At 41.7% G+C, this 27,708-nt stretch overlaps 1 protein-coding gene across 2 annotated transcripts in view; it reads right to left on the bottom strand.

Moving 5' to 3' along the window:
* galnt2 (polypeptide N-acetylgalactosaminyltransferase 2) overlaps positions 1-27,708 on the bottom strand; it is a 50,630-nt gene that overhangs the window by 8,444 nt on the left and 14,478 nt on the right. For both annotated transcript variants that reach the window (XM_022741473.1, XM_022741482.1), the window contains exons 2-11: positions 14,173-14,260; positions 10,092-10,245; positions 7,778-7,876; positions 7,585-7,652; positions 7,404-7,469; positions 7,112-7,233; positions 4,623-4,710; positions 2,855-2,942; positions 2,601-2,704; positions 1,481-1,607 (exon numbers count right to left, since the gene is read on the bottom strand). In XM_022741473.1, the coding sequence (XP_022597194.1) occupies positions 1,481-1,607; positions 2,601-2,704; positions 2,855-2,942; positions 4,623-4,710; positions 7,112-7,233; positions 7,404-7,469; positions 7,585-7,652; positions 7,778-7,876; positions 10,092-10,245; positions 14,173-14,260 (1,004 nt within the window). The remainder of the gene's footprint in view (positions 1-1,480; positions 1,608-2,600; positions 2,705-2,854; positions 2,943-4,622; positions 4,711-7,111; positions 7,234-7,403; positions 7,470-7,584; positions 7,653-7,777; positions 7,877-10,091; positions 10,246-14,172; positions 14,261-27,708) is intronic.

Here is a 27,708-nt window from a genome sequence, read left to right as displayed (position 1 = left end):
CGCCGGCAACCATATGGGACAGACTCTGGCGTTTTATTCAGACTAAAGGGCAAGATGTTGAGCTGAGGCAGCCTCAAAGCACAGATGAAGCTGTTCTGCATTGTGAGCCTCCATTGTTAAGGCTGAAACATGAGAACACCACTGCACCCGTCGATTAATAAATGATATGTTGAAATGTTGGAAAGGGTTATGCCGCTACATATGACACTGTGTTCACTTTTATGTAACAAAAACATACTGGCATTGTAGTCCACAGGAGGTGTCTTAGTTGGAGTGGCAGAGTCACACCCATAGAAAACATTTTCATAATAAGCTCTGAAACTGATTGATCTACTGCTGCTGTTCATATCCACTGGAGCCTTTTCTTTCTGGTTTCATTCACGTCAGGGTCCAGGATCAGGAGGATCTACTTCACGGTTTGTAAGTATTAACCAAGTGTTTTAACATGGGTGCATTTTGTGTGTTGCTGGATTAATTTCTACATCTTGAGAATCCCTGTGTGTCACAATCTTGTCCGCCATGTTGTGTAGCTGTAGGAGCTGTGAAGTCATTTTCTCCTGCAGCTGAAAGACTGCGTTTACCACAGAAGAATTTAAGAGAGTGATGAGCTAAGTCCAAAGATGCTCCACATCTTGGTCTATAACGCCCTTCATTTTGTGTTTTTTTTCTATGCTATGTTCATCACTGGGAGGACCAGGGAAACCACAGCCACTTTAAAATCCTTTTATCTGATTGTTGATCCACCCTTACTTTCTTAAATCTGGGCCATGAGGGTTTGTTGGGCTGGTTTCCAGGGGTGGTTCCTTGTGACACTGTTTCAAAGCAAGAGATCCATATCTTTCCATGTATGATGTTCCCAATTACCAATGCGCAGTGATTATGTTGTCACATTTTTCAGAGCTGTAAAGGGCAGCACAAGTCAAAACAGATCTTCCATATTCACTAGAGCATTCATTCATAATCTGAAGCCAATTTTCCCTGTGATTAATTGGCTTTTAATTGATGTTGGTTTTCATTATCTAACACAGGTTTGCTTCTCACACCTGTAGTAAAACTAAATAATGTTGGTTCAGTCAGCACTTCAGTACATCAAATAACTTGAAATAATTGACATGACATAGAGATTAAATACACATTGAGGCTATTGTTATCTTAATATTATGATGGATCTTAAATGAGGAGAAAATCTCTTCTTTTTTTTTTAATGATCATATCTGGGGCTTTTGATCATGTCACATGAACTTCATCAGCAGCTGGATTTTACCCAGTTGTCATTGAATTGTTCAGCTGAACTGAATAACAACTATCAAGGAGAGGCTATACAATGGTGGGAATGTGACGGGTGTGGATGGGAAATGTTGTACTTGAGTTAATAAGTAAATGATGGGTGGAGGCTCAGAGGTTAATGAGTGTTTTATAGTCTTGGCGTGTGTGTGTGTGTGTGTGTGTGTGTGTGTGTGTGTGTGTGTGTGTGTGTCACCTCGCAAACACGGTCCCGCTGCCACCAGGGAAGGTGTATGGATGTTGTTTTCTGAAGACATGGCCAACTCTGCTGCAGGGGATAATCTCCAGACTGCCACCACACTGCCACACACGAAATGAGATCTCTGAAACACACACACAGACACACACAGATACACACAGACACACAGACACACACACACAGACACACACAGACACACACAGACACACACAGACACACACACACACACACACACATAGACACACACAGACACACAGGTCAAAAACAGTTTTCCTTTCCCACACTTGTTCCAACACTGTTTCCATAAAAATATCACAATTAATTCACAGTTAACCGCCTTGAGAGAAGCATGGATCATTCTGTCAGCTGTTTATTCTTAACAATATCCCAACTGAATACAGACAAAGGCAGCAGGGAGACACAGCTGTTATTATATCATTGTACTGTTTGAAAAATGAGCTCTATTGTGTACACTACGGTGATTTTCACTCAATACTGACTCTAATCATTATCACATTAACACTGTAATCACTGTAAGATCAACTGCACTCTGGAAGACGCATTACTCCATATCTGACCACCAAATTACTGAGGCGTTTTCTGTTGTTTTTTTTTTTTATCATAAACCCAGATGATCTCATGAGTTGATCACAGCCTGAGACACATCTCTGGAGCTACTTCAGAACCAAGTCTCATGGGAAAGAGGAGATTTCATATGTAGCTTTTGAGCCAAAAGAACAGCATTTGTGATGGAAAGAAATTGCAGTTATGTGCCTCTTGAAGGCCTAAACAAACAGTTTGCCAGTTCCCAAAATATCAAACTAATCTTAAACATGTCTGGAAAAACTCCTGACACGTCTGTCACCTTTAGAGGCAGATAGTCAGGGTGTGAGACAACACTTAACAGCAGCCAAGTGTATTGATGGTAAACAGTGACAGTAGTTCATTTTCCCTGCTCTCAATCACGTTCTTCTAGTTGAATTTTTTTAACCAAGACTTTCTATTCCTCTGGCACCCATTCCTGAGTCATACCCTCATCCGCTCTACTGTGATTCTACTGATTTCATTCTCCACTGTGGCTCCACTGAAGCTGCATTTGCACTGCAGTGGCACTCACCCAGGTTCTCTCCTCCCCATACATCCATCATCATGTCATACTTTCCGAGCTGCTCAAAGTATTCCTTATCCATGACGAATAGACCTCCTGCTATCATTGGAGTCCTGCGGGGGCAGAGAGAGAAAGAGGGCAGGTGGATGGAGCGAGGTAGAGAGTGAGATTAGTTATTGATGGCAACTGGCAACCAAAAATGCGTCAGTGCTGTGTGAACACTTAGAGATTGTGTTCTGTGTGTGTGTGCATGTCTGTCTTACTTTATGGGTGCGATGGGGTTGCCTTGTCTCGCCCGTCTCTGGTCCAGAGTCATGTAATCCCATTTAAACACCAAATTCCAGTCGAAGCCTGCCGACACACACACACACACACACACACACACACACACACACACACAGAGGACAAAAGACCAACACCATTATGACCATTAGTTTGGATTAAGGAGCAGTCATAAAATAAATTGTACAACACTTGTCAACAGATGTCAATAAAACCAAATTTGAAAAACAACTGACATTTCAAATTTGGAAACTTAAACCTGCATTAATTGATTTCTTTGGCCACTTGGGGGCAGAGAAAACCATCCGTCAACAATTTACTGACATATCATCATCTTTTAAGCTGATATGATGAACTTGTTAGCAAATTTTTGCCTATTTACACGTCCACCAAACATTGAGCAACATTACCTTTTATTTGGAGTCGTCCTTCTGAATTTAGATCCAATATTCAATCTCTTATTAGTTGTGCTAATGGTCTCCACCAATTCCTGAGGGAAATAACTGGATCTTTAGCTGCTAAACGCTCCATTATGTTCACCAGCTAGTGGCTAACTGTGTGTGTCTGCTGTTTGCTGCTGTGCAAGTGGTGTACAGTGAGTTTTTAGAGCTTTTTAGAGAGTTTTTTTTGCTGAAACCAGCTGCAGCCAAAAACTATGGTGATAAGAGCAGAGAGACTGAACCAAATTCTTTGTGGGTGTATCTCTATGAGTGATCCCTTTCCCAATTACACACAGTCATCTGATCCATTTTAATATAGAAATATTGATTAGCGCACGTTTAAAGAGAAAGTAAATAACATTGATTCAGAGATTAAACAGACTACATGTGGTGAGCTGTGTCACCGCTGTAATAGTTTTATTATCTACTTCAGCTGTTTCATTTCCAGTGTGCACTGCATTGTGGGGCAGCGGCCATCAACACCAAATTCAACAAACAAGCAAATTTATGAAGTACACAGACATATTTGAGTGTACTTATTTAGGGACTTTATTAGTATGAGAGCACTATATACTACAAACTTTTGACTGGTACTGGACTTAAAATCCAGTTGAAGCTTTAGTGATGTCCCCCACTTGTAAATTGCTTTGGAACTGGAAATGTAAAAATGTAAATAGTATGCAGTTTGGAAGACAGAGTTTATGTGTGTTAAGTCGTTAAACTAAATATGCTGGGTATGGACTTGGCAGACGTGCTTGTGTTGTGTGTGAGACATAACAACAGCGGCCTTAAGTGAAAACAATGAAACACTGGATGCCAAAACAGCAAGTATCAGTGCTGCTAGTAAGAAAACATAACAACATAAACACACTGTAACTGAAAGTTGAATAAATAAATAATGAATAAAAAAGCTAAAAATTCTTTTCTCGTAATTCTTTAAAAATGTAACTAACAAACTGCCTTGTTGCCGAGCTCTACTCACTGAAGTGTATGTGTGTGTGTGTGTGTGTGTGTGTGTGTGTGTGTATGCGTGGCCTTGTCACACTGTATTTGTAGGGTCAGAAATCTAGGAGCAAACTGCACTTGTGGAGTCGAACAGCTTTGTGGGGACCAAAACGCTGGACCCCACAAGTTTAAATGCGTGTTTGAGGGTTAAGATTTGCAGGGTTAGGTGCTAGGGATATTATGTCACTGACGGGTCCCCATGAATGTAGTAAAACAAGGATGTGTGTGTGTGTGTGTGTGTGTGTGTGTGTGTGTGTGTGTGTGTGTGTGTGTGTTCATGTACCTCTCTACTTGGGTACTTTACCTCCTTTCAGATCGGCTGAGGCTCCTACATACTGGAAGTTGTCCATGTTGATGACATCAATAATAGGAGAAACTACTCTGGTCTTATCCTGAAGAAAGGGCAGAGAATAAAATAAAATGAATGAAAACTTTTTCAGCTCTAGGCAAAGTCCTAATGGGAATCACAGGAGATCCAGCTCATACATAAATATTTACAAATAAAAAGGACAAAACTAAGCAAAGCTACCGATGACACCGAGAACTTCACTTCATGTTTTGTGGAATTTTAGAGCAGAAGTAAACATCTCCCTCAAAGCCAATGATTCATATGTTTAGTCTATGGTCTATATTTAGTTTATCACTGTGTTTATGAAGTAGAACAGAAAGTAAAGCAGCCCTGTCTTTTCGCATCAAATCAAACCCTGAGCTGAAAGCCGCAGAGCTCCATCATACAGTAGTTTAGAGAAAGGACCGCTCCAGTGGTCTGAATGACAACAACAGGAACAGGCTTCCAGGTACTGAGAGTTTATTCATCTTGGGCTGAGACATTTTGATATGACAGAAGACACTTCACCCACACAGACTGCATTTCCCTCTCTTTTTTTTTTTTTTTTTTTTGGATTTGCAGTGATTTATTATTGAGAAGAGCAACTGAAGCAAAGAAAAGAAAAGCCAATTAGTCTGACAGCAAAATTTCTTAGATTCGGTTTCAGGAATGAAAAACCAATCAATACAATCAGACTATTCTGTTACATCAGATATATTTCAAAAACAACCTCCGTTTACAATGTCCCACTTCAGATAAGTTCAATCAAGAAGCTCCGTCTCAGGATGTCACAACAACCGCTGGCATCAGCAAATGCAAGTGCAGCAACAGGTCAGCGGTGACTTGTGGGGAAAAAAAATACTGGTGTATTTTACATTTGACGCGGATCATCAGTGACAAGTTCTAGACAACCAAAAGCCAGTATGCAAGCGGTGCCACAGAGCATTTTAAATGAAAGGAGGAAACACCTCAAAGTTATCCAGGCACCTCAAAGACAAGCCTCTGGATCTGTACACAGAATTCAGGGTGAGTTTCAGTTGCTAACTTCATATTAACATGTTGTCAAACTGTTCATGTTACTGTTAGTGTTTGTGAATTGTGACGGCTGGCATCTGTCGTAGCAACGGATGGTCCACAAACAATGTTCACAAAAGCTAATGTTAGCTTGTTTAGGCTAACGTAGTGGCAGCTCATAATGTGAGCTAGGTGTTCACAACGCTACCAGGCTACAGTCATTACAGTTCAGTCTGTCAAAATATAACGCTGATTTTTTTTAAATGAATATTTTCACAAATGGGTCTCTCACCATGTTAGTCAATTTAAATGACTGCTTGCACAGGGACAATATGGCTGTGTTTTTCTGTTGTTTTCTGTTTTTTGCTGTGGTATTGAGAATCATGGAATTTGCTAGTATTGATACCAACTACCAAATTTCTGTAGTGGCGAAATCCCCTGCTCATTCTCAAGTCATTATTTAAAGGCTTCACTGTAAATCTTTTATGGCAATCAGTTTGGGTTTATTATGCTTCAGGATTTTCCTTTTGCTTGCTGTGATTAGGAAAGAAAGACTCATAGACCCTTGAGAGGTCGGTCTCTCTAAAATGAAATAATATAGAGATAAAACTTGACTATTATGGTCGCAGAAGATAAAAATCATCTCACTGCATAACAAAGTGATTACATTCTGCGCTCTGACAGAACTACTGGTCTCATTTTACTCTTAATATAAAAAGATTTATTTTTTCAAACATTTCAGGTCAGAAAATGAAATGTGAAAATCTGCAGCTGTGGTTTTATAATGAGTCCAAACACTCCTGTGTTATTGAAGCGACGTCATGCGTTCTTTGTTTTTCTTCGTTAATAAGACACCGACTGACTACCACCTCCAGGGGTTCTGCTTTGGAGCGGACCTCTGACCTCTGTGTGAAAGAGGGAAGTAAAAAACAAATTCCCCGACAGACAGAAAATAACTTTATCACTATTGTGAAGCAATTGAGATCAAGTCTTAGGGAACAATCCTCCCTGAAAACATTTCCATTGTCTTAATGACTATTCTGGAGCATTTTGTGGTTTTGGTGTAATAACAAATTGAGATGACATCACATCCACTTAAAGCAGTTACAGTGCCGTTCTTTTTCCAAATGTGAAGTGCACAAACTTGACAGACATGGAGCGAATATACCAAAAAACCGAAATTGTATTAGTTACAACTAATTGATAGTGATATTATTCACGTATTATATATTTTTTCCCCTGACTGTCTTTTTTTTTAAAGGAAGCCTGAGAACTTTTTTTCATTACAAGCAGCCTTTAGCAGCCAAACCAGAGTGACCTCATGAAGTGGCAAGCTGCTCTACCGGGTGTGTGTTGACCATTCAGACATACAGTACCCCTCTAGTACTACTGAATACCAATATTAATATCTGTGAACCTCTGTATGTGTGTGTGTGTGTGTGTGTGTGTACCTCAGCCACTCTCTCCAGTAGTGGCTCTAGCCAGTGGTCATTACATTCACAGTGAGAATCCAAAAATGTGAGGACTGGTGCTGTGGCAGCATCTGCACCACGAACCCTCGATCGCATCAGTCCTGAGGGAAACATCAATTACAGAAGAAAAAAAAAAAAAAAAAAAAACTTGATTAAAAACAACCTTCCTGCTACAAAATGTAATAGTTTCATCCCACAGGTCATTTAACAGCACTGGGATATTTTTTTGGGATAAAAATAAACAACTTTCTTCTTCTCCTTTTCTAATTACCTTCTCTGCGGTCGTTCCTCAACACACGCACTTTCTCAATCTTCCCCAGCAATGCTCCGTCCTCCGCTGAAACACACACAAAACAGGTGTCACACAGGTGAGACACGCATTACATTTGCATTTACACGCTGAATTCAATAAGTCAGAGTTTGTGTATAATGTGTTTTCGTGCTTTCCTCACAGTTATCGCTGTAGTCGTCAACCAGAATGATCTCTTTGACCAAGTGAGGAGGGCTTTTCTTCAAGACACTACAAAGACAGAAAGAGGTAAAATAGGGGAAGAAGAAAAGTATTAAAGAAGAGAGAATCTCAGCCTACAAATAAAAATAGAAAAGTTTTTTTTTGAGTGGACAGCACATACACCATTCACCTACCTGACCACAGTCCGCAGCAGAGCAGAGCGAGCTTCATTGTGGAAGGTGATGACCACACTGGAGGCTGATAGGTCTGATTTCCATTGTTTATGTCTGCAACTACAAGCACAAGAAATCATAGAAATTAGGAATAAAAAGACAGAAAAATACAAAATGTACAAACACTCCTACGCGCATAAGCACGCAGCCGAATGTGCGAGCCAAGCTAATCGCTCGCTAAACAGATCCTCAATACATGAACACAATAAAAGGATTCAGTACACTAAGGTACACACACACACACACACTCACACACACACACACACACACACTTGAGTTATGTTCTGCTGAAGCCAGCACTGACATTGGTTTTGCGGACCGCAGGGCAAAAATCCCATGAGACTGTGTATAAGTGTGTGTGTGTACGTGTTTGTGTGTGTGTGCAACAGAGACAAATCCTGTCCTGACTGAAAAGCGAGGAACATGGGTGATAGGACACAACATGAGAGCAGAGTGAGAAGACAGGATGTGTGTGTGTGTGTGTGTGTGTGTGTGTGTGTGTGTGTGTGTGTGTCACATGGTGTGTTTCAAGAAATTAACCTTCATTTTGTGCCAACACAGATGTTTTCCCAGTGTGGCGTTGTATGTACAGTATATACTATGTATGTACAATATAAAACGTACAGTACACGCTGAATGTACAGTACAGACCGTCATTGAATCGTCTGTGTGAATGATGTGTGTGGTCCTTTTGTCCCGGTTACACATCTGTCAGTGCAGCATTGGCTATAAAACCCTAAAGAAGGCAATATGGATGTGCATTTATCTCGAGTTGACACCCTCCTCTACATTTATACTGATGAAAATAAACCCTTAATTAGGATCCCTATACTAATACTAGGTAATGTCTCCCTTGTTGTTAACTGAACCTGCATGATTTTATGCATTGCACTGCTGCCACATGATTGGCTGATTGGATAACTTCACGAATAAGCAGGTGCAAAGGTGTTCAGTGTGTGTAGAGCTGTATAATAAGTTTACAAGTGCTTTTGATCGTGCATTGAAACCACTGTGCCACTGACCCAGCTACGCTTCTTCTTCTTTCTGGGAAACAGTCACAGTCAGTGCAGCCACATGCTGCGCAAATGACACATCACTACTAGATCAATAGGAGACACATCCCTGCTCTTTTAGTAGGCTAATGGCTCGAGCTGTCTGAGTTAGGTCAATACATCAGGGGGGCCAGACCACTGCCTTCATAAAAAATTGTCTTTGAATAACCCAGTGTGCATCTAGGCAGATGACTGATGGCAGCAGTTTCGCTTCTTTGTGTCTCGAGCTGATTTACAGCTAAACTTAGAAGTCACTGTTTGTTAAATAGATTTTAAAAGCAAGTTCAGCATCAATTCAAAGATGGAAACGCAGCACAAAATCATCAATATTAATTTGTGATGTATCCAGTTGTTGTAATGAAAATAATGATGGGAAATACAGGCTAAAATATTCTAGACCACAATGACTCCAGTTTTCCACAACGTTCCTGTCCTTCTGTAGCGCGGGTTGAGGCACAGCCAGAAAACAGAAAGCCTGTTACAGTGCAGACGTGTTCCTCTCAGCCAGGGTGTGAAAATAATATCCCTCTGTTCTCTGAGAACAGGTTCGTTCACTGTGTCTTAAAGCATCCTGGCTGGCGGAGCGTGATCTCTCACTTGAAACTAGTCAAGTGTAAAACAGTCACTGTACCACAGGAATCAAACACAGTCAGACGGGAGTTCATTCACTGACTCACACATCAAATTCAGTCCCTCATGACTTTCAAATTTTGGTTTGATGAAATATGACAATGCTTGGGGTAAGACTCAAAATCAGGTAACACCCAGGTAATTTTGTTCTTGTTATTTGGTCAAGAAAGCCTACAGCAGTCATATAGCTTGTACTGTTTAAAACCTCAACATATCATTTTTAAAAAAGGTGAATGAAAAGTATTTCAAGAACATCTGGCGAACATTTAACAAGCAGAACAATCAACAGCTATTAACGGGGGTTTGTTTTATGAACGGAGCAGACAGTGTGCAGTGTGTGTCTGCTCTGCTGCTACTTCCTGGTTCCATCTGATAGACCACAATAGAGGGAGTTTCCAAGAGATCTTATCCCGTCTGGTTCCAATTAGTCAAATAGACAGATAGCAAAGAACAGCATGTACACACAAAATCCCTGCACACACACACATGCAACAGTAACAGGTTAAGAGGGACAACGTCGCACACAGTCACAATCGTATCAACTGTAGGGTGTGCATGAGTTAATGACGTGGGCACTCAGCAGAGGTACGTACTGGTCATGTCTTGTGTCAGGCACGGCTCTGTCCATACGGAGTTTGTCGCTCTCAACCTGGTTGAACTTGTTCCTGGCGTATGGATCCTGACCTGGTCGGACCACCGTGGCTCCAACGTATAAATCCTGGTCAAAATCCTGCCAGCGCACTTTACCTGGACACACACACACACACACACACACATATATGAAGCTCACAGCCAATATACGTCCATAGAAGTTGAAGGACACACTACTTCTTTGTTTTTTTGCTTGTAGTTAAACAGAAATGGTGGGTTGCATGGATGGTGGGAAAGGCTAAAAAAAAAAACAAAAAAAACATTCAGTTTGCATTCAGTTGCAGATATTTCAAAACTTAAAATGAAGTCCACCGGGAAAAGCAAACAGGGTGTTAGGTGAACTGAAACACACAGCTGTACCGTACTGACAACCAGTTGACAGGTTTGTTTCCAGATTTTAATCTACATTTTTTAGCCTGTTTTGTTAAATAGCTATAAATTATGACATGAGTAATTTCCCATTTCTTCTTTATGGTTCAACTTTTAGATTAACACTAAACCACTAGAAAACAAATTGCAATCCAGGATTTAATAACTAACATATTCTCAATGCAACTCTCTGGCTGAGGCTTTTGTTTTTGGATATGCTGTGTTTATTTAACATGTATTTCACCAAAGATGATGTTTAAACCTTCACAAAGGCTGAAAATGTGTCTCAGGATTGAATGGGATTATACATCAGTGGGAATATGAAATGTAGGCAGCAGCCTGGCTGATGCAAGAATTCTTCACGACTGACAGGAAGGAAACCTTGGCGCTTCAAGTTGCTGCTCGTCAAGGCAGCAACATGGCACTGAGGAAAGCTAACATGAAATGTATGCTGCTTCTTATATGTTGAAAAAAATGCAGAACACAATTCAGGAGACAAGGTGAGCCTATTTTAGCAAAGCTAAAAAACACAAAAGAATCAGTCAGGGAAAAAAATGCATACATTTTAGTATTCACTGATTTACTGTTGCCAAAAATATAAGTTTAGAAAGGCACACACTCAGAGCATGTCGCGTCTGTCTGACCAGATTAGTGAGATCATTGTGCACTAAAAAGAGAAAGTTGTCATGTTTAATTTCACAGTTTATCACTGACTACTGAGATACAGACACATGCGAATAATAATGCAACTAATTATACGGGTGCAGCTGCTATGCTAATGGCTTGTGTTAAACATATGGTAGTGTGAGATTACACTATCTCTCAGTATGGATGAGTGTGTGTATGACAGGCAGACAGAGACAGACAGACAGACAGAAACCGAGCCTGACGAGGAGGAAAGAGCCAGTGTGTGTGTGTGTGTGTGTGTGTGTGTGTGTGTGTGTGTGTGTGTGTCTACCCTGACGGCATGTGAATGTGTCTGGCATGCTAATTAGCTGAAGCTTGCGATGATCTGCCTGCGCCTATACAACAGTGCCTCTGAGACAGTGCATGTGTCAGAGTGCTTGATGTCCTTGCTGATATCTATGTTTAGTGGCAGCAAGTAATTAATGTGGTGAAATTAATGTTTCAACCTCTCACTCTGGGAGTCTTTAACTCAGACTCATTCTTTCACCAAGTCCTTTGTGCGCCGAACCACTCAGAGCAGATTAACTGTCCTTTTTCTCACTGGGTATACTCATTCAGTCGACATTTTTCCAATACTCTCTCAGACCACTTTACCAGGTACACCCATTGAGACCCAGCTGGTGGTTTGTTGATCTAGACCCTCAGAGTCTGTACTGGTGAATGGTGTGGTCTGTTGGTTGCCTTTACGGTTTTCTCTCTCCCTCTCGTCACTGAGCTGTTTCCACCCACAGCTGGTGACTGGTTGCTTTTGTTTGTTGCAACATTTTCTGTAAATCCCTTGATGCTGTCGTGTCTCCAACTGATGGTGGCTGGCAGGCAGGACGCTGTATCCTTCCCTCCATCTGTACTGAACCATGAAACCTCCACCTACCGGCTCAGACGAACATGTCTTACTCAAATACTCAAATAAAACCAGGCTGGAAAGCAGTGTTTCACACTGTTGTGGAAAAAGTTGCTCTGTTTAGAGAAATAAACACTGTGGACAGAAATAAACACACAAACCACTGATGGTTGAGGAAAAATAAATGTGTTGCATACAGGCACCTACAACCTTAAAACCAAGGAGATAATCTCCTCCAACAAAAGTAGCTAATGTATATCTTTCTTTAAAACAAAGCTGAAGGCCATGATTGGCCTTTTGCCCATAAACAACATAATATTAACCAATTCACAAGGAGCCATGAACTGTCCACGAGCAACAGTCACTAATATAAACCTATCAGGATGAACACAGGACTGGTTACCGTTGCCAGGGAAAAGATGCCTCAACACAGAACATCTGGATTGCATTAGCATGATGTTTTCATTTTCTTCAGTTAGTCACATTTCAATACACCTACCATAGGTGCAGAGTTTGTCCTGAAAGCACACTATTAAAAACTATGAAACAAAGAATAATGATAAACAAATGATTCATACTACCTTCACACACAAGCATCATTGATGGATGTGGTCAGGTGTGGTCAAAGGAGAGCTTTGCTGTACCTGTAACCACGACCTACAGTGATGTCACAGGCTCCTGCAGTACACTTCTACATCACTGCAGCAAGGTGAGAAGTTAAACCACAAAAAAAAATATAATAAATTTGAGTAAAACTGCAGCAATTAGTTGATTAATCAATTAATCAACTGACAGAAAATTAATCTGCAAGTATAGTTCTTTCAGCTTCTCAAATGTGCTGCCTATCCTACTTTCATATCACTTTAACATGCGTGTCCTCAGGTTTTACACTGTTGGTCAAAAAGAACAAGCAATTTGAAGACGTCACCTTGGTCTCCAAAATAGTTTTTGAAATTTTTCACATTTTATAGACCAAACGATTATTGATCAATCAAGAAAATAATCTGCAGATTAATCCATTCATGAAAAGAAGACATGTTAGTTTCAATCCTAAATAACAACATCCATTCGCTTCCTTTTTCTGTGGCTTTAAAACACATCAGACAGTCTCCATTAGTGATGAGAGATGTTCTTTCATGACTTTATCATCCATCTTTTTTATCTCAGTCTCCTTCTTCTCTACCACCTCCTACTCTTCACCTAATTCTCACTCCTTCTTCCTTCTCCTCTTATTGTATGTGTGTGTGTGTGTGTGTGTGTGTGTGTGATGTTGTGTGTGTGTGATGTTGTGATACGCTGCCATCGCTGAGTGTAAAGTCACCCTGAAGTTGAAATGCCCCCACTTCAACATTCAAATTGGATTCCATTTCTACTGCCGGATCAGATAAGAGTGTGTGTTCAGCGTTCGCAGGCCACAGTCTTGTGAAGGAGGGGCGGCGGCAGCTGCTTTGAGCCAAGCTGAGGATGAGAGCTGAATGAAAAATCACTGCTCTGATGCTCTTTCTGCTGTGACTCCTCTGCTCTGCTCAACTCTGTTCGACTCTGAAACAATGTTTCTCAAAGTCTGGGTGGAGATGCATAGTTGGGTTTGCGGGAAGATTAAAATGGATCCCTGAATTATTCTGGATAAATTAGTGGCTCCAACTTCTGACGTATGTTATCACACTGCTGGCTGCATTGAATTGTCGTCTGTCTCTTTCTCTGTGGTTATCTGAACATGGTAGGGTTAGAGAAGCTACGGATGTTCATGTTCTCCTGGTAATAAAACTGAAACTATAACACTGTGTTACGACATTTCAAAAAGGAAATGGTTTTTTCGACTGTGGTGTACAATGTCTACCATGCACATGGTATAAATTGGTCCTTCCTTTCCCTTTAGTACAATCACAAGCACAAACAATGAGAAAGTGAACTCTCATCAGATCAGAGGGAGATCCTGCTCAAACATCCTGCTTATAAATATGGCAAAAAAATCTTGTTTTTTTTTTTCTTAAGACAGGAAAAACATTAGTTTGTCCCCTTAATATATGCAAATAATTGTAATTATTAACAGTATTTTATCATTTCCAGACTAAGTTGCGGTGTGGTGGTGGTGGTGGTGCATGATGGGTAGTGAAGTTTCCTACCTGGCGGCAGAGTCTCCAGGCCGTGAGCCTTGTCATCAGAGCTGCGAGCTTTATTCCTACTAGACAAGTCACTGGAGCCCCAATCATCCTGAAAGAAACAAGGCAAACAGTAAGACATACATCAGAGTAGAGTGAATGAGACACATCTCATTTAAGACATTTTTTTAAAGAAATTAGAGAATTCGGTCTGTAAATTTTGTAAAACTGTGAAGACAGTTAGGAGAAATGTGAGAGTAAAGCCAGCGTGTGAGCTTGTAATTAAAGCTTTTAATGCAGGTGTGAATCTGCACCAACATTTTATTCCAAACCCTAAAGAGAAAACGAAATATTTGAGCACTTTATCCAATAAAACGCTTAACCGATGAGATCAAATTCAGAGTAAGAGTGATTTGTGATCCTATTAGCCCGAGATGCTGATCAATCAAAGCTGTCTTTTATGGCATTGCACTTAATAAGTAAACCAATTCACATCCACGCCTCATCTCATTAAATCATCAGTTCACTTATCTGGTCCTTCATTCATCCGTGGCCTGATAATTAGACCGAATGCCTGTTTTGTTTCACATCATTCAGCATTTGAATCACCATATGTGCAGTGATTCGGAGATCTCAACCGGGCTAAGTCATCCACTCCTTCATTCACCCATTCACTCATCCGTTCCTTTCATTTCCTCCTGTCCATTCATTATCTCGTTCACTCATTTCTACCCATCCCTCCGGACGTCATCAGTGAACTGAGAAAAACAGTCATGCCCTCACCATTTACACAAATGGACAGATGACCAAACCCTCCCTCCTTGTCCATCTATGTTAGCATTAAAACCCACTGGATCAATACACTGGCAGGCACGGCAATTAGCGCCCTTCACTCCCTGTCCAGACCGCTGCCCTTGACTTCAGAAAACTATTGCCCAGCGCTTGTATTTGCTCTCTAGGTCTCTTTCACCTTCAGCTTCTCCAAAATGCTTTGATCTGTTTTCTTTACTGCCACAGGAGACCTAAAGACAGTTCGAGACCATCATAGACGATATTAAACAATTCATTTCTACACCTGAGGGACGTGGAAAAGGGATTCTCACACTATTTTTTTTTTTTAATGCTTTTTATGCCTTTGCATTCCCAGTAGCAAAATAACTGCTGCTGTTTTCCCCCGACTTTCACAGATCGTTCCACTCCACGCCAACATCTCCATTCATCTGCAGCAGACGGCTCGTCAATCTGTTCTAAAACTACACCCATTTTCCAGTGACTGCAATAAGATTAGACTCTTGAACACCCACGACCACTATAAACGATCCTACATCAATTTCTGTGCGTGTTCACAACAGCTGAGTGTGTGCACAGTCAGATAGTAATGCCCAGTGTAGGATGAAAACTGAAGCTGTCTGCATGCTCATGTCAATACAGATTGACAGGCTCTGAGGGAAAACAGGACACAAATTTCAGGTAAAATAGATCTCCAAATTGCTTTTGGACTTGGCTTTTTTGGGTTGTTTTTTCTTTGTAGAAAAGGCTTTCAAGTTAACGTTTTACAGTCAACCCTTCAGATCGTGCCATGGCTCCGCACTCTGAGCTGGTTACAAAATCCTCCACCGTTATAGCTGATGGAGCAGAGATTACAAAGTGAGGAACTTGTGTTTTCCCTGCTTTTGGGTATCAGTAAACAAGCTGGTGTGATTTTGTCAAATTTTGTCAGCTGTTGCGGGTATGACACCACCGTGATGTGATTTTAAGAACGTTAAGCACCGACAGAGACCTAATGAAGTCGGCTGAGGTGTGTCTTGCTCTCTGTCAGATCAAGTTGATTATATCTGTCGTGTCCTCTGGCTCTTCTGAGTCTCATCCAGACAAAGTTGTATTAAACATACTGTAGAGTCATGTTATTAGTTGCACATGTGTTAGATGAATCAGGAGGTCGGCAGGGACAAAAAGGTCTGTTAGAAGCATGTTCGCTAAATGTGCAGTCTCGGTGTAAGATAATGGTAGAGCCATAATATCATCACATTCTGTTATATACTGTTATACGGTAGATCTCAGCCTTCAACACTGACTTCCATCGTGTCAGTGCTACACAACTCCAACCTGCTGACAATCTACCAAATAACTTTTGATAGATCTGATAGTTTGAGCAGCTGTTCTCAATTTACAATCAGTTTATAGGAAGACTACTTCAATGAAACACATCTGGCTGAACAAGCAATTAAAAAAAACGAATATTGCGAACAGCCTGTTGAACATTGACTGTCGAGAGGCGAGAAAACATCTTTCTTAATGTTAGGAATCTTAACGTGTTAAATTACATCTGGGAATAAAAAAAGTGAGTTTCTGCATCCTCGTGCTCCTGAGGAGCGAGTGCGGGGAACAGAGCAGGGAGTCATTTCCCCTGCTGTGCTTGTGAAAGCCAAATGGCTGCAGAGTTCTAAGTTCCACTTTCACTTGTTGTAGCTGCAGAAAATCACCAGTTTACCTTTTTCCTTTTAAACAAACAGGCAGCTGAAAATGAAATGGGAGATAAGCGTGAGTGAAACAGAGAAAAACAAAAAGCAGGCAAAACCAAACTTGAAATAAATAGAAGGAAAGAAGAGTCGACCAGACACAAGTGATCGGAGACTAAGTGAAATCCTCCATCTGTGTGCTGCCTGATTCCCATCCAAGCCCCCTGTGATTTATGGGAATCGCCCATCACAAATCGCACTAAGACAGAAGGCATTAGGAGATGATGAGAACAATGCAGTGCTTGAAGGGCCAGTTTGCGTGATTTATCAACAAATGGCTGCTATAAATATGACTTATTGCTGATCGAAACGTGATTTAAAAAAGGGCAAGTAGGGAGCAGATGTTGGGAGAGCTATTTTTACAACTCACATCACATGAATGGCTTTGAAAACCTCTTTGTGAAAATGGCTTCAGCCTGTATCTGCCTCCCCTACAAAACACAAACATGATTGATTAGAACTGCACGCACACACACAAACACATACCTTGGTCTACCAGCTGCAACCAGAAATATTCAAAACAGAGAAAATTGTTCTGACTGAATGTTAATAACCCTTTAAGACCCAGTTCTCCTCCCTTTGTTTTACTTTTCATGTCGATATGAAAAGATAATTTAATTCTACCGTCTGACAATATTATATATGTACACACATGGTATCAGCTTCTTCTAACACTTAATTGAAGCTTCTGTCGATTTTTACAGAGTCATGTTCAAACTGAAGACTCTCACCATTTCATGAAATGGAAATATTCTAGACGTCTAGTGCATCATTTTATAACCATTTCTGCCAAAATTTGTGATCTACATTACAATTAAAAATCATCGTTCGAAGCAAACTTGGCTGCACAGCATGAGTTTGTAATGACTGACTCGTCAAGGGGTCAGTGATGTTTACTCCTTCTCCGGTCTGCATCCTCTCGTCCTCCTTCTTTCTGTCTCTCAGGTCTTTTCGTCTCTCCCTTCATTTTTTCCCTCCTCTGCTGCGTCACTTAGGCAGCCTTTTACTTAGTCTGCCATCTTGCAGATGGCCATGACACATAGGGGCACAATGACACACTTCATACGCACGCTGAATTTCAAAACACATACGCACACTTCAGTGTAAGCACATTTAAGTGGCGGTGTACAGCCAGTTTCTTGGCAGCTCTCTGGTCAGTGAGAGGAGCAGAAGTACATCTTAGAACAGCTCTATCGAGAAAAGACGGGCGGGTAGGGTTTTGTTTTAAATATCTGCTTGAGTAATAGCTCCTTTTGTTTTGTTTGGTTATCTCTCTCTCTCTCTAGTTTAATCTGCCTTTTAAGGAATTACTGTTGGTTTGTTTCCCTGGTTTGAGCCACCTAACAACCCTCGAGGGTGAACGTGTCCCTGCGGTGTGTGTTTGTCGCTTTGCTTTGTTGCCGGTTCTTGAAGGGCAGCATCAAGCATCTTACTGCACACACGGAGACAAAGCATTTATATTCGCTAATGTGACGACCCCTCTCCTTTCCTGTCAACCTGTTTGGGCTGCCTTATGGGTGGGGCAGGGGATCATCTTATCACCTGGGCCCATGTTACAAGTCTATAAAAGCTCTGGCTTGATGCTGCCAGTCCCTCTCTCACCTTCCCTGCGGGCAGCCACTTAGTGGGGATGCTTTCAGCTTTTGTTCTTTCCTTGTACTTTGTTTTCATGCACTTACAACACTTGCTCACACTCGTCACACTCATGCACTTCCTACACTGCCGGGTCTTCTGACATTCACACTCCATGAATTATTGAGTTTTGCATTTAGATATCCTCAGTTTGTTAAACAAACAATTTCTGTTTGGCTGCTGAGAACGGTGTGTCTCCCACTTTTTGTCATGGCCGTACGAGCCCCGCTGTGCCACTAAGAGAAGAAGAACAGTTTTGTGGGCTTTTGGTGTCACACTGCAGCGCAGGGTGACAGGAAGTTAAATGGGGCAGTGAAAAAATTGACACTTGACAGGTCACGAGCAAGAGCCTCACAGTATGACAAGTACATGCTATATGCCACTTTAAATTAATTAACACACTGAGGCTGTCAGAATGAATTCCAATATTTAAATTTCAGTCGGACGTCAAAAGAGCGGAACGAATTAGAGACTGAATCCGCCTGTTGCACACGTCAAAAACAGCAGTCTCCATCTTCTATTTAAGGGCTGACTGTACTGAATGCATTTCTGGCTCCTTCATATAAACTGTGAGGACAACTGAGAGTACTGCTCCTCTTCACTTCTGCTTCATGTCACATTTAAGATTTTTTCTTGTACATTTTTAACAAGGGCAACCAAGGCAACCAGAACAATCAATCCAAATATTATCAAAATCACAACAAGTGCAAAATCCAAATCGCAAGAGCTGCAATTTGTTTGATAAAGGTAAAATGTGTCACAACATACTATAAACAAAGTGATGCTACAGAGACGCCCCAGCCTACAAATCATATTCTCTGGATGTAAAGGAACATGCTATTTACATACAAACCCAAAAATAAACATCATTTATATATTTTTTCAGTGAAAATTAAATGCAAAAATGACCAATTCAACTGAAATTGTGACTCATGTCACAATATCTTCTAAAATAATTGCAATATGATTTTTTTTTTTTTTGCATATCGTTCAGCCCTAATTTTAAAATAAATAAATAAATAAATCTCAGTTTGGGTTGTTTTGGTCCATTTTTGGTCAATTCATACTCAATGTTTTGTTTTAGGAGTGATTCCCAGTCCTAACAAGCGTTTTCTCTCTGCCAACTGAAGGATCTCCGCGGGGCACAACAGAGCTCTCACACCTGCTTCCCTGATAATGGGATGGACTTTAAGCCCTCAACAGATCAGACCAAGCATGCGTGTGTGTGTTAACAAGTGTCAGCTCATATTTGTGTATGTCGGGGGTTTGAGAGCTCACATGCATTAGTGTGTCACTCCGGTTTACCCGCACACTTTGAGCACTTATCTGACTGTCTGCGACTGAATGTGTGTGTGTGTGTGTGTGTGCGTGTGTGTGTGTGTGTGTGTGTTTTATCTAGTGTTGGATGAGACTCTAATAGTCCGAGTATAATCCACAGTAATCTGATCACATCCACTGATAGATTAACTCAGATACGAGCCAAGGGTTCACCAACACACAACACAAGTACTCCTGGGCATGAGCGACACACATACATAAATGCATGACATGCACAAACCCACAAACGCTACACACATTATTATAAAGCCATACACTTTAACAGTGCATGGAGAGAACATCTTTACACCAGTCAATTACGGGCAAAATATATGCTATGATGGAATTTCTACAGTACTACATTCAAACTCAGGCCAAAACTGGTTTTGATTTCACAGTATAAATCCAGATTAAACCATGTTTCTGATACAACATGCAGTGCCAATGATCTGATTTGCTTTGCAGGCTAAATTCATCACAAAATCCCCCCAAGAGACAACAGTACAGTAGAGGACATCAGGCATAACTGCAGCAGGGAGATGAAGTAATAAAACACATTGATGGACAGCAGCACACAGTGATGATACAAGACGGTGCTTACTGAAATCCCCGCTGAAATTACAGTTTGTTACTCTCTTTAGTGTTAGACTAGCACGTCTTGTATTTGTTCCATGCTGTGTTGAAAACAGGGCTGATGCCTTTGTTTTTCAACTGTGAAAGATCCGTGCTAAATCAAATTATCGACCAAATTAACACTAAAAATATGTGAGGCTGTACTCACATACTGTACTGTGCATCAGTTTTGTATGTATTTGGTCATAAACCAGAGAACTGGGCAAATTAAAATGACCTGATGATGATGCAGAGTCAGTCAGAGGATCATCAATGTGAACATGAATATCTGTAAAGAACTTCATGAAAATCAATCCAGTATTTGTTCAAACATAACTGTGATACAAGGGGAAAATGTCTGGATGAAATTTCATGAGAATCCAATAGTTGTTGAAATATTTCAGTAAAGTGGTGGATTGAACCACACGCATGTCCAAAAATAAATCTGAAGAGAAACAAATGCACATATTATGTGCCTCACCTCCCACTTTAATTCAGTCCAGAAATGCATAATTATATTTAATGTGTCCCATGTGTTAATGTCCCCCAAACCCAGAAAGCAATGTTGCTGGTTTCCAGTTAAGTATGTTGTTGTATGTAACACATGCCGTTTGGTGCAGGCGCTCGCCCCCACAGGGCGGCGTACAGCAGCGAGAGCTGTTAGTGATTAGAGAAAACGTCCTTCATGTGGATGGCTCAGGTTCAAGCCCCTGTGACAGCCAGCATCTGTCCTGCTGAAGTGTCCTTAAGCAAGACACTGAATCCAGATAAGCTCCAGCCGTGGTGCTCGGTGAGCTGCGCCTGACCTTTGACCTCCCGGAGGAGAGAAAAGAGAACCGTCCCCACGGGGGGACCTCCTCAACTCAAGACAAATTTACTGAAACCTACGTCTAAGAACACACTCCCCCTTTCCTCAACAGGGTCACCATCGATGCACTGTGGTCTCGCCTCCTATGGAAATCACACCACGTTAAATGTCTTAAATATGAATGTAATATAAACCCAAACGTAGCATATAACTGCATGGTAAGAATATTTCTGAAAGAAGGCTGAATATAAAATATTAATTCTAATTAAGCACCGTCTACACTTTAATGTAAAGCATAGACAAAAGATTTTATCATCACCTGAAGCCATTTCACTTCTCCAGACTTGACTCTGGGATGAACTCGCTGAACTTCAAGAAGCAAGGGAAAACTGGAGGCAACCAACAAATCACCACATAGAGGAACAAAGACAAGCACTTCATTTATGTGTCACTGTGAAGCCTGGAAGGACACATTTCACTCTTATTAAGAAGGGAGGGTGGGTGCTTCAAAGTCTGAACCAAATGACATTTCCATTCCTAGAGCCATTAGCACAGCTAACAACCTCAGAACAAGGACATGCAGTTCACCAAAGACCAACAGAAGATAGTTAAGAAACTGAAACGGGATTATTCAAACATTATAGACCACAGAAACCCAACTTTTAAATCAGCTCCTATAATTTTCCTAATCTTCACAGTTCATGAAAAGCAGTAGAAAGACAAACTTACTCAAGGAACTTCTGCTTTTCCTGAACTCTAGTTCAGAGAGTTTATAGAGCGGGCCTGTGTAGATGTGACTAAGTGTCACATGGTCCGTCACTAAAAACAAGGAGAGTTTTGTTTGCTGGAAGACAAACAAAGTGGAAAACAACAATTAGATTGCAACCCACCACCAACCCATGTCTCCAATGCAATACCCCCTCCCCAACATATATGCTTTATTAGCAGGAAAACTAAATTGGGGACATGGTGTGTGTTTTGCACAAAAGTGTGACATCTTCATCCGCATGAGACAGTGAGACTGCACACGTTCCCACTGTGACCGTGTTAATATCCCTGATTCAGGCTCCCTGCGGTGATGCTGTCCTCTCCGGCTGGCACTGCAAGTTGTTTATCCAGGAGAAGAAAGAATCTAGAACAAGTCACATTTTTTTCCCTCCTCTTTAATCACAGCTCGGTGTCCTCGGGCCACACACACACACACGCACGCACGCACGCACGCACGCACGCACGCACGCACGCACGCACGCATGCACACACACACACACACACACATACACAGTATCTTCTGGCAGTAGTTCAACATGAAAGGATGAAAGAAGCTTGCTGAAAACAAGTCCTAAAAAAAAACAGCCATAACCAGGATGTAGTTACACACAGCTGAGGTGGGAGGATGTAGACTGATGTAGGAGAATGTGTTTTGGCGTTTGTGGTCGTTTTGTTGTGCCTCCCAGCAAAGCTTTCCAGCAATATGTTGTTGAAGTTCAACCTGCTGAGACTAACTGATTTTGTGCCTGCATAGCAGCAAACTTTGGAATAAAACTGTCAAATTACATATGGCTGAACCTTTCACCTGCGAGCACCCCCCCCCCCCCCCCCCCCCCTCCTTCCAGTTTCTCCAAACTTCATCTCATTGTAATGCCTCTCATCTCCCTCTCCCTCGACTCGACTCCCTGCAGCTCTTTGTCATGTGGTGGCGTCTCCTCTCGTCTCCTCTCCTCTTGCTGATTCTGCTTCTCTCTCATTTTCTCCTCTCCATATGCCACCTCTGCTGATCAGCCCTCGTCTCATACTTTTCACTCTCCTTTTCCTTACTCACTAAAGTGACATTATGAATTTTAGCTTGTTACTTCCTCAAGATGCTGCAGGATCCAAACTCACTTTCTACTCTCCGACAAATCAGAGTACGCTGCTTTGGCTTAAAGTCCCTAAATGAAGTGGAAACATCTCGTCTTCGACATGCCAGCTTTTCAGAAACTCTGTTCGAGACTCTGTTTGAACTCTTAATGTTTTAATTTATCTTACTTCTCCTGCTAAATACTGCTGAAGGGAAATATTACAGCAGAACGTTATGCACATGGCTGATTAAACTCTTGCCCTTAATGGTTAGCAGACGTATTAGATCATCTCCTTCTGAGAGCAAGGCAGATAAAGAGTGACAGGAAAATTGAAAATGACAAGACAGCAGAGCAAAATGATGCAATAGTCAGCCAATGGGAGATTTATCCACGTCCATTAAGTCATACACTTTTAGTCGACCATATGATCTGTCCTTCACCTGCTACACAATCTGAGCAATGCTGGCCAGGGTGAGTGACTGAGAGAGGAAGGTGGATGATGGTGGATGATGTCCCCGGACCAGTTTTCTACAATTTCCTACGAGTCTGCCAACATAAACAAAGACAGGAGCTTAGGTGTAAAACCACTTTAAGCCACCATCCACACTGGAGTTAACACAGGACGCTTTCTCTCTGACGTTGAGCAGGCAGATAAGACACACTGATGAGAACAGTCACTGGAAGATGGCTCCCACACATGCAGAGGAAGACATTAGTCTTCATGCTTGTGTTTGTAAAAGCTCCTTTAGTGGTCTCTCCAGTGCACAGACAAAGTACAGGGACAGGTCGTCACAATCAGAGCCGTTGTTAACCTCCTCTTGGTCAGATCAGGAATATATTCACATACATCAAACTAAATGCTCAAGCTCCACAAAGTAGTGAAACAACATGACTTTCTTTCAAGGCTGTAAGAGATCACATTTAAAAACGTCTTTTTCTGTTCCACTTGCAACTAATTCCTCCAGAGGAAATAAATCAGTCAGTTATTTAGAATACAACTATCTTTCCATAACCTGCTCATCTTAGTTGGCTGGAAGGGCACATTTGTCTACACACAAATGTAAACTACAGTACTCCAAAAAAAAAAAAAGAAAGAAGAGAAAATACATCTATGCAGATTTTCTTCAAGTTGCTCAGTCTACCAGCCCTGGATGAAAAAACACACAGTACAGCTCTCTGTCTGTCTGACATCTAATAAGGCATGACAGAGGGAGAAAGTTATCCAAAACATCACAGAAGTATCAGAAGTGTGTCAGACAGACAGACAGACAGACAGACAGACAGACAGACAGACAGACAGACAGACAGACAGACAGACACACACACACACACAAGCCCCTGCTGATGCATGGCTTTAGGAGATGCCTGCTCTGCTTCAAACACGTGGAGCAGCTCATTAGGCTGCTGTGTAACTTTAAAATAACGTCAGTCCATAATAAAACCTCTGAACTAGAGAGAAAGAGGGGGGGGGGGGCAACAAAGATGGGAGTGGGGCTGTTTGTAAAATCCACAAGACTTCAACCCTGAAAGCCCCTTCAACTTCACTCGCTCGAGAGTTCAGACTGCACTGAGCAAACTGTGACAAGTCGCACCAGGGTGTGTGTGTGTGTGTGTCTGTGTGTCTGTGTGTGTGCGTGTGTGCACACCAGAGAGAGGGAGAGAGAGAGACAGAGAGAGAGTGGGGGAGAGAGGGAGAGAGACAGGCTCAGGGGGTGTAAGACGGCTCAATGGAGCAATTGTGTGTGCTGGCCCCCTTCCCAAAACCCCATCTGCATCCTACACACACACACACACACACACACACACACACACACACACACACACACACACACACACACACACACACACACACACACACAGGTCAATCATAGCACACACACACACACACACAGCAAAAATGTAACTGATCACTCCCAGTTCCTGTGTTCTTGTTCAACGCCGGCTGAGGTTGGTGACGTCTGAATCAGCCCAAATGAAGATGTCCAATAAGTGAGTTAACTCTCTCAACCTGCCGTCCAGAAGCAAGCTAGAGAACTGGTAAACATTCACCACATCGCGGCACAAGCATTTAGGATGGATCATACGTATCCACTATCTCCTGTAGACCTGTTGCTCTTACAAAGGATTGTTTGCTGGAAACACACAATTCTGTATCTTCCACTAGTTTGTCGTTTATTGGATGAGAAACGTCATGTGACTTAACATAAGTAAGCGCAAAAATCCGCAGAATGGAACATCTTTCCCAGGGGAAACATCAAGCTTTAAACATTTGAGCTGTCTGCTGCAGTGATTCTCCACAGCTTCAGGTCAGACAGGGAGGACCACTGGCTACACAAGCAGAGTATATTTTCACTGAAGGTAAAACGATTAGTTGCAACTTTTCTGATAATCGAGTCATTGTTTAAGCCATTTTTCAGGCCAAACATTTCACAGTTGCAGCTTCCTGTAAGGATTCACAGATTTTCTTTGATTAATGTCAGAGTAAATCTTTGAGTACAGGATTGTTAGAGCAGATTAATTGTCTGACATTTTACAGATCAAACGATGAATTAATTAATGATTTTTTTCCCTTTTATTTTTGCCTTTTATTGCCGCAACAATATGCAGGAGGTCAGGAAGTGATGTAGTAAATAAAGTGGCAACGTCTGCGTTAGGTGGTGGTGGGGACGAAGGGATGAGTCTGCAAAACACAGGACTTTGACACAAGAGACTGCTGTTCATTTCCTCTATAAAACCAACAGTCATCATTGTTTTTTTTGTTTTTTTAACTAAGACCGTTCCACAACCTTAACCGCATGTTTATTATGGTAACCATGACGAAGACGGTTCCCTAACCTTAAGGAAGAATTTATTTGAACCCAAACCATGATATTTTCCTAAGGCTAACCAGTTAGCCTTTGTGCCTAAAATTAACCGAACTGTGACCGTTGCACAACCTTAACTGTGTGTTTATTATTGTAACCATGACAACACAGGTCCCGTACGCATTAATATTTTGCATGAAATTCTGCATAAACGTTACCAAATTCCACCAAGTCTTATTTTCTCATCTATGAGATAATGCAAATTGCCTGCTATCAGCCCACATGGTGTACGCTCACGTATCAGTACGGAGAGGAAACACACAGTGGTGATCTTGTCTTTGACTCATTAATAACACTCGTCAACTGTAGGTTGACCTGCTGCCGTCCTGCCCGTCAGTGACGCTTCAACAGACACAGTAAACAGAGCTCGGTTTCATGGTGTCTGTTACATCTATTGTTGTAGCACTGTAGTGATGCCATAGTGAAGACAAACACACACATACATACACACACACACACACACACACACACACACACAGGTCTTTTATGTTCAGTCAGAGGGGTCAGAGACAGGACCGCTTGTGTTTCTGTGCAGAAGCACATGAAAGCGCAGGAGAGTGCAGCTGAATTCACGGTTGTTGACAGAAGCGCTGAGGAGATCTGTGAGAGTGAGAAACAAGAGTGGGGAAGAAAGGGGGATGGGACACAGCCCAGTGAGCCTTCACTGTTATCATGTAAAACTATGTGGTTTTCATCCTTCTTACTGAATTTAAAGATGCTCCTTTATGTGCTGGTGGAGTCGCACTCAAGAGAGTCCGACAATCATCAGTCTAAAAACAAAAATGTTAAATTTCAGTTTCTGAAATCTTTTGTCAGATTTTCACGTGGCGGTAATGATTATTCAGCATTGTGAAAGCTGCTTATTCCCCGCTGTTAGTCGGCGGGAGTTTGAGAATTAATTTGAACAAATGACTCCTGATAATGGGCAAGTTCAGATTCAATTTTCAGAAAGGAGGGAAGGCGCTGCTGGAGACACCGAAAGAGGGAAAACAAGACGAGGCAAGAGGGGAGAAGGAGAGAGGAGGAGCAGGAGAGAAATGTCGGGAGTGTGAGGGTGAAAGATGAAGCAGGGAGGGAGATGGAGTGAAGTGCTGAATCATCTAAGTGTGTCAGCAGAGGCAAAAAGTAGGTCAGGGTGGTGGGGTGCAAATGGTGGGGAAGTTAGAATCCCCAATGCACTTGTACAAACTCTTTCATCAACCACTTGCTTCCTCTCTTTTCTTTCCCTGCACCCCGCTTTTCCTCCCTGCCTTCTTTGATACCCCCTCCTCCTCCTCCCTGCTAACAGTAAAGGATTGTCCCTCCTCGCCCACAGGGGTGGTCTGTGATTACTTCCACCAAAAATGTTCCTGCTTGCCTTAAGACAATCTGGATGATGGGAAGTGCTTTCATTCAATTGTTTATTACATGAAAATTATGGTGATTTGTGAAAATTACATCTCCTGGTGTTTTTTCAAAGAGAATAATGATGGGGTGTGCACTAAAAAAAACAAGGCAGAAAGATTAGAATTGCAAATAGCTTTGACAAGATGTGGATAGATTTACAATAAGACCTTCAAACGACACTGAGGTCATCAATGTTACAGGACTGATAGCCACTGAAATCGCAACACAGCACGTGTTATCTCATACCACAGGAGTGAGTGTGTGTATGTATGTGTGTGTGTGTATGTGTGTGTCTGTGTGTGTGTGTGTGTGTTTGGTTGGAACGGGAAAGAGCTTTAAGTCTATAAATATTTTCTTTCCCATACAAGGAGAAAGGTTTTCTGAAAGGAGGGTGAGAGGAGGGTGTGGTTTTTCGTGAATGGGTATCACATATGGATGTGAGCAGTAGTGGTGTGTAATACATGTAAGTTGCTGTGAGTGTGTGTGTGTGTGTGTGTGTGTGTGTGTTGAGGCTGAACCAAAGCCAAGATTTACAGTCTCCACGAGTTTCCTCTACATGACTATGTTATACATGTGTTGCATCA

This window comes from Seriola dumerili, unplaced genomic scaffold (assembly GCF_002260705.1).
Source record: "Seriola dumerili isolate Sdu_G_001 unplaced genomic scaffold, Sdu_1.0 BDQW01000003.1, whole genome shotgun sequence".
In the NCBI taxonomy this organism is placed as follows: domain Eukaryota; kingdom Metazoa; phylum Chordata; class Actinopteri; order Carangiformes; family Carangidae; genus Seriola; species Seriola dumerili.
The sequence above is the reverse complement of the archived record's forward strand: the minus strand, read 5'-3'. Positions and strand labels throughout refer to the sequence as shown.